This window comes from Vipera ursinii (genome assembly GCF_947247035.1).
Source record: "Vipera ursinii genome assembly, chromosome: 2".
Taxonomy (NCBI): domain Eukaryota; kingdom Metazoa; phylum Chordata; class Lepidosauria; order Squamata; family Viperidae; genus Vipera; species Vipera ursinii.
The window spans coordinates 190,021,874-190,032,087 of NC_139513.1; the positions used below are offsets into that span (position 1 = coordinate 190,021,874).

Sequence of the window (10,214 nt, forward strand, 5' to 3'; positions counted from 1 at the left end):
AGATTTATATTAATTTCTTGGCGTGTATAGGTAAGAACAGATTTATGCTTAAACCATGTATTCAAAATAAATCTTTTGCACCAGTCATCATTCCCATTGGCTCTCCAAATGCCACTTTTTGTACACCATCTCATCATGTTTTAGCAATAGCATTAGCAATAGTACTTAGGCTCATTTAGAGCCCCATGGTACTTTACAGTGCTCTCTGGGCAGTTTAAAAAGTAAGAATTATTTGCATATTGCCTCCAACAATCTAGGTCCTCATTTTATTGATCTCGGAAGGGTGGAAGGCTGAGTCAACTTTGAGCCTTGTTATGATCAAACTCCAGGCTGTGAATAGAGTTTGCCTGCAATACTGCAGTTTAACCACTGTGCCACCAGCCATTAATAAATCAATAGATTATCAATAATATCTATTGGATAACACCTTAATCAAGAAACTGCCAAGAAGAAAACCTACTCTACCAACGCTGGCAGAGCAAACTATCCTATATAAAGAGGGAGCAAACTCTGCACTCATTAATGAGATTACCTAGTTAGTTACATAATGAAACAAACAAGTAAACAACGAAGTTCAGAAAGACTCCATAGTTCAACCCTCAACTACATGTATTCTCTTCTATTAGTACCATTTTCGATCCCATCCACTTTCCTAGTATTGAGTCCATGACACATTAGAAAATATGGTGCTCAGCAGTTTAACCTAAGGCTAGTGGAAAAGTCAAGTCTTTTAAAACACCAATCAATCTTCCAAAGTGTTACCTGGACAATGAATGAGAGAGAGAATAATCATTAATTAATACTGACTTCATTATGTGCCAGTTTAAGTAAGTGGAATGAATTGTAATCAAATATGATTGAAAGATCTTCAAGTAACTAGATTACAGTTCCCAGTTTCAAAATAAACTAAGAATGGATAATCACAAAGTGCATTCACACATTACATTAAAACATAAACTATGATTTACAGGGGGGCTTTTGCCCAGCTTTGCCTGGTGCACCAGTTGCAGCCCTATCTGGACCGAGATGCCCTACGCACAGTCACCCATGCGCTCGTGACCTCCCGGTTAGACTACTGCAACGCTCTCTACATGGGGCTGCCCTTGAGGACCACTCGGAGGCTTCAACTGGTGCAGAATGCAGCCGCGCGAGTTGTTATGGGAGTTTCCCGATACTCCCATGTAACACCTCTTCTCCGTGAGCTGCATTGGCTTCCGGTTGCCCTCCGGGTGAGATTCAAGGTGCTGGTAATAAAGCCCTAAATGGCTTGGGTCCGGATTATCTAAGGGAACATCTGCTGCCGGCATCAACTTCCCATCGTCCTGTGCGCTCCCACAGGGAGGGCCTTCTCAGGGTACCACCGGTTAAGGAATGCCGGCGGGTTATTCCCAGGGAAAGGGCGTTCTCTGTGGGCGCGCCGGCCCTATGGAACCAACTTCCCACCGAACTCAGGACTGCCCCCGACCTTCGCTCATTTCGCCGGGACTTGAAAACCTGGTTCTTCGAGCTGTTTGGCCCAGACTGAGGGGTTTTAATTTAATTAGTTTAATTGGGTTTTAGTTTAAGTTCAGGGACTGTAATTTAATTAATAGTTTTAATTGATTTTAATTGTATACTATGTATTTTAGAGGAGGTCAACCCTGACTGCTTTTTAGAAGGCCAGATCCTGAAGCTAAAACTCAAATACTTTGGCCATCTAATGAGAAGGAAGGACTCACTGGAGAAGAGCCTAATGCTGGGAAAGATTGAGGGCAGTAGAAGAAGGGGACGACAGAGAATGAGGTGGCTGGATGGAGTCACTGAAGCAGTAGGCGTGAGCTTAAATGGACTCCAGAAGATGGTAGAGGACAGGAAGGCCTGGAGGAACATTGTCCATAGGGTCGCAATGGGTCGGACACGACTTCGCAACTAACAACAACAATGTATTTTAATTTTCCCTGTAAACTGCCCTGAGTCCTACAGGAATAGGGCGGTATATAAATTTAAATAATAAATAAATAAATAATAATACAAAGGACAATATTTTAATATAAGCCAGAATTAAACAATGGTGATAACTTAATTCAGACTGTGCAACCTCCAGGCCACATGATATTTCAACAGCCCCCAGTGCAGGAAGGGCCAACAATTTTGAGCTTTTTTTTTTTTTTTGCAGTATGAGGTCTCAGAGAGCTAAGGACCAAAAACATGCCACTTTTTAAAAGCTCTTGAAATTAAGGAGCAAAATGGTTAACCGTTTCAAAGTGTTCGTACATTAGACGAGAGAATCTTGAATCTTGGTCTCGCTTTGAAAGGAAATCTCCATTCTACTTTCAAAGGACAGAATGGATGATAAGTGGTTAATAGCCCATACTGGTAATAAAGGCAGCAGTGTTTTCACAGAAACATGCTTTCTGGTTTCATTTTGTTCAACACCTGTTCCAGCAACTAAGGGTTTGGTTTCGTGAGTTTGCTCACAAACGTCCAAAATAAACGATTTTATTTCAGTTTCATCCACATCCCCCCCGCACTTCAGTCATTTCTGTAAAATGATTTACATTTTAGTACTTTGTTCTGTTCTTGCTTCCATGCAAATATCTTTAAAAAATGTTTTTGCTGTCTTTCTCATTTTCAGCTCAGTGCATTTTAATTGGCCTAGTTCAAAGCAATGATAGAAGAATTTTCTTTTTCACTCCAGAAACCATTCTGCCCATTAGATGTTTCATAGCCCTACTTTATAATCATTTCTCTAAAATTGTACTGTTTAATATCAATCACCCTATTTTCCTAGGCTTATATCTTTTTTGCTGGACTACCCATATGTACAGATTTTGCAGTATTAAATACACATCTAAAAACCAAGTAAACAGCAAAATCTCTTTAAGGCAAGAAGAAAACAGCTTGGTTGTTGACTCTCCTACTCTAGTTTTACTCTTCTGAAAAACCTTATCAAAGAGGCTCTGATCCTGAAATTTTCTGAAGAACTCAAATCTTCAGGAGCCTGCAGGCTTATTGGAGATTGTACTGAGTTTATTCCAGAGCCCTTTATTCCCCCACAATTTAAAAAATTCTCCATATTTAGAATTTTATGAATACAGGAGTGATTTGGTTGTGGAAAAGCTGCTCCTTAAGCCTTGCTATTTTCTTTATTCCATGTCCTGTTTGGTGTTTTCAATTCTTTAAATGATTCTGTGTTTCTGTGAAGTGAGCTTTTACTGTATAAAAATACACAGTACTAATAAAAGTATAAAATATAATGGTTTAATGAATGATTAAACCTTCCAAGTCCCTCACTATCTTGAAATTACTTTTCTGTTTGCTTTTCCTGCACAATAAATTCCTGTTGAACTAGCCAAATTTGGGGGTTTCAAAGGGGCCTTTTATGAACTATTTTCAATTTTTATCGTTTTTGACTCACTTCTCCCTTCCTGCAAAATGCAAACTGTGAATTCAAGAAAAAATTGTTTTACTGTGTTAGACCTCTCAAAAATATTTTTTAACCTTGCAACCATGTTTGCTTCAATTAGCTCTTTCAGTAATGGATTACCCCTAGGATCAGAAAATTTGGACAGGTTTAATATTACTGTATACGTTGGAGATGGTCCTCGCACACCACCACTGTACCTCATATCCCCCTAATCATTAACTGCCTTAAACCCATCTAGCTTTAAGTGGAGATTAGCACTCACCATTTAAATGCATCAATGTCCATTCTGATATTTTGGGCTCTGCTGGAACCTTAGCCATCCAGAGGCACTTGTACTTACTTCTCCCAGTGGAGAGTTAGAAAGGTACATTTGGCTTTCCACATGTAGTACAATGGAGTTTACATTTAGGACAACCGGGATGGAATGCACTTTTAAAAAAATATAAAGGACAGTTCCCAAGTTGCAATAAGCCAAGTTTGGTTTAACCATGGTTTATTAAATAAGCCACGTGGGTATTTGAACAAGCCAAATTATGATTTGAAAACCATTACACAGCAGATGTGAACTCAGTTAACTGTGGCTCATTTGATGAGCTGCTATTCAATACGATGATACACGAACCCATTAGGCAAGGTATGTGGCCACCTTTGTTTGCTACGCTGCATTTGGTGTTGCATGTGGTGCAGGGAATTAAGTTTCTGAAGAAGTCCGGTGCTGGGGAACAAAAATCAGAAGAGAACCTTTTAGGCCTTGAAAACGTGAGTTTGTATCTTGGTTCATGAATGGATCCAATTCTTTCCATATCTCCGGCGCATAAGTTCTGAAGACGGCAACTTACTTATTTTTAAACCAGACGGGACCATTAGGGAATCCAAAATATTTTCGGTGAGCTCTTGATTCCAACCCCCATGATTTTAGCCCTTCCCAATCCGCCCACTAAACCTCGCTCCCACTCTTAGACCATCGGTAGAGGCCAAAAGCCATTTCGCTGCCCCGCCTGAAGGGGCGTTGTCTCTCCGAGGGCGGGGCTTATAAATGAATCCGCGAAGGGTGGAACAAAAAATAATGCTAAGCTGCAAGAAGAGAGCGGAACGGCCGGGCTGCCACCGCCGGTGAAGGGTCCAGCGTCGCGGAGGCTCCTGCGCCCTCCCCGCTCACCGACTCATTTGGAAAACGGAGGTTTGTGTGCGAAATGCTGAGGGTGGCGTAGAATTGAGCGCCCTGGCCCCAAGCCCAGGAGCGGAAGGACCTTAAGAAACTTTTACGAGATAAAAGTCCAGCCAGCAACAGCGGCAGCACGAAAAGCCTTCGCTGTCGCAGCGACATTGGGGGGGGGGACTAAACAAAAGGACTCCTCTTTGGCCGCCCTCCTAGTGAAACACGCGGGAAAACCTGGTTCTGACGACCACCCCCCCCCCCCCCAAAAAAAGCCGGTTTAGGCTTCGTCCCCTTTCGGGTTCGACCTCTGGGCCAGCGGGGTCGCGTCTTCCCACATCCGTGCCGGATCTTGGTTCGTCCGGAATGTTTAGCGCGCATCTCCCCGACGCGTTTCAGTATGAAATGCGTGGAACGGTGTGGGTTGAGCGGTGGAGTTCGCGCAGAAGCGCAGATGCAGGCTCCGGTGTGATTTGGGGACGTGGGTTGAATCTCAATGCGTCTTCTACCCGCGTGATTATTATTTTTTTTTTAAAAAAATGGCAGTATTTCTTATTAATTGGTATACCTTTCCAAGGCGTATGGCTTTGAAAGATTTTTCCTTGGCTTCTTAGCAGAAGAGAGAGAGAGAGCCGGATAAAATGACTGTTTACACCAATTTCCCTGGGGAGAACTGAGGCAGCTGGATGTTTCTGTGGGTGTTAACAGCCACACCTGTTGCTGAAAAACCCTGGGCTTCAGCGATAAGTTAACTTTTGTTGTTCACTTATTTGGTCGCTTCCTACTCTTCTTGATCCGATGGGTGTTATTTTCTCCAGTTGGTTTATCAGAAAAAACCACCATTGAATCCTTTCAAACTAGTAATAAGAGTCTAATCGTTTGCCTTCTCTTGGCTGCTTTTTTTAAATAGCTGCCTATTTTCCAAGCATCAGAGATTGTTCTAGAGACTCTACTTTCCATGTTGTATCCAGCACAAAATTCTGGCTTTGTGAAACAAAAATCTATAAAACATTATTAAACAGAGGTCTTCTACAGCAGCCTTTTCTAATCCAGGCACTCTCTAATATTTGAGCTTCAGTTTTCCAGCCAATGCCAGATGTCTGTAATGAAGGGTGCTTTTGGATGGACAGCTCCTAAACTCCTGCAGCTATTGTTCAATTTTATCATGCAACTATTTTATTTTTATTTTGTATATGAAGTGGCTTAAAAAAATGGTAGTAGTTACCCTAACTTGCAGGGTACCTTTAACATTCTGTGAATGAGGCAGGATGACTCCTGCATGAAAAATACCTTGTAATTAGGCTGCTTCAGATGAATGGGTTGGATTCAAATTGAGCATTCTGTAAATAGAAAGCAGAAGGATCCAGCAGAAACTTTTCTCTGAAATAAAGAATGAGCAGGCCATCTTTATCACATTTTGTTCCGTCTGCATTGCCTTTCAGGTCAGCTTTCTAGGAAAGCTGCAGAGCAAAATAACCCTACTAAGCATTAATATCAATCCAACCATTTTACGGGGAAGAGTGTACTCTACAAAATAAACACTTGCTTTTTATGTGAACGGCTCCAGTGATCTTTGTAACTCGGATTAAAGCAATCTTGTTTAGCAGTTTTGGGAAAGACTTCAGTGTAAATCTCTGGGGAAATACTACCATCTAGTAATATAATAGTAGCCTTGATGGATCTACAGCCTAAAAATAGGTTTGTATATTGGTGATGTCTCAGCATTGCTGCTGAGCATAAAGATTCCTGAAAAATACTTCATAATATTGATCTATTTTATAGTAATCCTTTGAATTATATAGTATATTGTTGATGTGCTTCTTATATAAAGATAAATACTGTGAAATAAGAGCTATTAGAATATTTCCTATGCATCTTCAAATGATTTAACTCCTGTTGCTGCTTTCCATATTTAGTTTTCTAATGCTGCCTTGAATACATTAAGATGCTTTTCCTATATGATTTTTAAGGGGCAACATGTCTAATGTTTCAAATGGGACCCACTGAAAGTCTGTTACTTGACATTCTATGTTATTTGGCCTCTTTAGGCTACACATAATGGGGGATATAATGGCACTTTCATTTTTAATCTAAGCAGTTCTGCTAAGGAGATACTAGACATTTGGTTCTTGTCCTGTCTTCTAAATAAGAAAATATCCCAGATAAGATGCTGTGATCAATGTTTCTTTCCTAACTGCATACAAATAGTACCTTTCCTGATACCCTGCTTTTCATTTAGCCAAGTCTTATTGCTGGAATTTGCCCTTCATGCCACCAGCCAGCTGATGCCCACCTTGATAATTTCTTGTAAGTAGGGAGAAGATAAGGGGCGCATATAAGCAACTCAACTTCAGTGAATATCATATGTGCTGCATTCTTCTGCTACTGGTGCTGAAGTAATGTGGCAGAAGAGCAGAGATGGGAGAAATTTCTCTCGGTCTCAACAGAAAATGGATCTTTTGTCTAAGCACTTGATTCATACGGAAATTAGCTGGCATTGTCCTGGGATTTGCAGACCAGCAAGAGTTTCTGATTCCCAATATTCTAACAGTAATAGCAAAATTCTTTCTCCTCCAAGGATAGTCCTCTGAAAACAAAAGTGGTAGCAGAGGATAGGGATACAAACAGATTTGAGTGCAGGGCTCATTTCTTTTGAAATCGAGTTCTGGATTAGAGCATACATGTGGAGGCATCTTCTTCATAGTTCTGTAGTTTGGAAGATCCCATCTATCATTTTCACAAACTTCACGTGGCTGAAGAGATTTTCATATATAGTTCTTTAACAGGGAAGGCCGTTTCAAACAGTGAAAACAGTATGACATAGACACATTATTTAAAACTTTGGAGTATTTTTTATGATGACTTATTTATGGATTCCCACATAGTAATACTAAGTCTTAAATTAGGGATGACAAACCAGAGTGGCTGCTTTCCGATTATTAAGATCAATTGTTAACCATGAATCTGAGATGTAATTCTTGCAAATTTTATCTATCTAATGGTACCCAATCCAAACTTAAAACACATAACTGCTCAGTGCAGTGTGAGCATAGTCTAGCCCTACATATCATATGAGAGAGAAGAAGAAAGTTCTTCTCTCTCTCTAGGGCAATCCAGTTTACACTTTATGATCCTCTTCATGTAGTAGTGTTTCGGTTAAGACCTTTCCTCATAAGAACCTCTCTGTGCCATTCTGTTTACCCTAAAACAAGGCAGCCAGCATACTTCTACCCACTTAAATTCAAATAATTAAACTTAGAGTATATGCTTCTATGTAGATAAGTGTAAAATTGTAATTGTTGTGTCCAGCATTATCTAGTGAAACTTGTAATAGACTGGCTGAAAATGCTTGTTGACAGTTAGCTATTTTTTGTAATGTGTATTTATTAATTGTCTAGAGAGGACTCTGTCTTACAAGCCAGCCTAGAAATCCTTTAAAAGAAAAGCTAAATGGCTTGGCTCCAGATTTAAAGGATGTAACAGGTTTCTTATAAGTGGATTTTATTTCTTTCACATGAAATCCTTTTCAAATCCCATTAAAATGATATAGTGTGTCGGAGGAAAGTGGTAACTAGGGTAGACTCTTGTATACAGATAAAGGAGGTAATCAAACTTTAACAGAGGCAACTTGTCATGAACTTAATTCTGTTCATGAAAGGGTCTAATCTTCCCCTTTCCCAGCCATTCCTTGCATCAGGATAGAATAAGAGGTCTTCAGCCTAATTTTTTTAGAGGCAAAAAGGCTACCCTGAAAGGGGGGAGCTGGGAAAATAGGAAAATAATATTCATGTAAATTTTGATCTAACAAATAAGAGCAGAAGTATCTCAAGCACTAAATTTTCTCTTGAGGGTTTCTTGCCTCCCACAAAAATAATATGAGAATTTCAGGGATTCTGAGAAATACTGAAGTTGCTGGAGATCTAACGTGCAAAGAAAACCACAATTGTAATGAATTGAGTATAAAGAATCAATGAACTAGTTTAGACCACAGCAAATATAAAACGATGCTTGTAATATACTGCTCAAAAAAATAAAGGGAACACTTAAACAACACAATGTACTGTATTTAATAGTAGGATGTCTTATCTTGTGTTCCCTTTATTTTTTTGAGCAGTATATTTCATCCAGATTCTTATTCCTTTCCATGTAGAACATTCCCAATCAGTCATTGTAAAGATCTCACATTTACTTAATTGTACTAACAGGATGTATCTTATTTCAATATTCTCTTCCCTTCTAGTTCAAACATTCATCTACAATGGCAGACAAGAGACCAAAGGCTGATTCCACCTCCTGCAGTGTACTAAGTTGGGAACAGGTCAGTCGTTTGCATGAGCTCCTGTCAGAAGTGGTGCCAATTCATGGACGGGGCAATTTTCCAACTCTGAAGATAACCTTGAAGAAGATAATCCAAACTGTTCGGCGCAGGCTGGAAGAAGCCAGCATTCTAGTGCACGATGTTCGACTGAATGGTTCTGCAGCTGGTCATGTTTTGGTTAAAGATAACGGGCTGGGTTGTAAAGACCTAGATCTTGTTTTTCAGGTGTCCCTCCCAAGTGAGACTGAGTTCCAGTTGGTCAAAGAAGTGGTGCTGCAGTCCCTTTTAAATTTCTTGCCTGAAGGTGTAAACAAACTCAAGATTACGCCCATGACTCTTAAGGAAGTATATATTGAAAAGTTGGTGAAGGTGTCCACTGAAATTGACCGATGGAGCTTAATATCTCTTTCTAACAAACATGGCAGAAATGTGGAGCTCAAGTTTGTGGATCGTATACGACGGCAATTTGAGTTCAGCGTGGATTCTTTTCAAATAATATTAGACTCTCTGCTTTTTTATTATGAGTGCTCAGCAAACCCAATGTCTGAGCATTTCCATCCAACTGTCATTGGGGAAAGTATGTATGGTGATTTTGAGGCAGCCTTTCTTCATCTTAAGAACAGACTGATAACTACCAAGAACCCCGAGGAAATTAGGGGAGGCGGGCTCCTCAAATACAGCAATCTTCTTGTGAGGGATTTCAAGCCCAAGGACAAAGGGGAAATTAAAACCTTAGAGCGTTACATGTGCTCCAGGTTCTTCATAGACTTCCCAGACATTCTGGAACAGCAGCGCAAGTTGGAAACCTACCTGCAGAATCACTTTGCCGAAGAGGACAGAAGCAAATACGACTACCTAATGACCTTGCGGAAAGTGGTGAATGAGAGCACAGTATGTCTCATGGGGCACGAACGGAGGCAGACCCTGAACCTGATCTCCCTTCTGGCCCTCAGGGTTCTTGTGGAGCAAAACATCATCCCTAACGCTAATAATGTCACTTGCTACTACCAGCCAGCACCCTATGTTAGTGATGTAAATTTCAGCAGCTACTATGTTGCAGATACTTCCGGCCAGGTATGTCCTACCTGGTTGCCTTGCAATTGATTTCTTATCTTCAAGCGGGGGGCGGGGGGGGAGCTCTAATTCAGCCAGAATGAAGTGTTTCCTGCATTTCTCTTAGCTGCTTAAATAGGATGAATGTTATCAAGCTTTAGTCAGGTCGTAAAATAGTGCTGCCTTTCATAAAAGAAAATCTCTTTTCTATCTTTCCTAATGCGGGTCTGCAATTTTTAAAAGAGAGATGATGTCCAGCAACACCAGAACAATAATAGATG

The 10,214-nt window shown here is 40.4% G+C and overlaps 1 protein-coding gene across 1 annotated transcript; it reads left to right on the plus strand.

Annotated features, from left to right (window-relative positions):
* The first annotated feature begins 4,112 nt into the window (after positions 1–4,112).
* On the plus strand, positions 4,113–10,002 carry TENT5C (terminal nucleotidyltransferase 5C). Its single transcript, XM_083351437.1, has 2 exons — positions 4,113–4,586; positions 8,803–10,002. The coding sequence occupies exon 2, from the start codon at positions 8,821–8,823 to the stop codon at positions 9,982–9,984; it is 1,164 nt and encodes a 387-aa protein (XP_083207563.1). The 5' UTR covers positions 4,113–4,586; positions 8,803–8,820; the 3' UTR covers positions 9,985–10,002.
* The last annotated feature ends 212 nt before the right edge of the window (positions 10,003–10,214 follow it).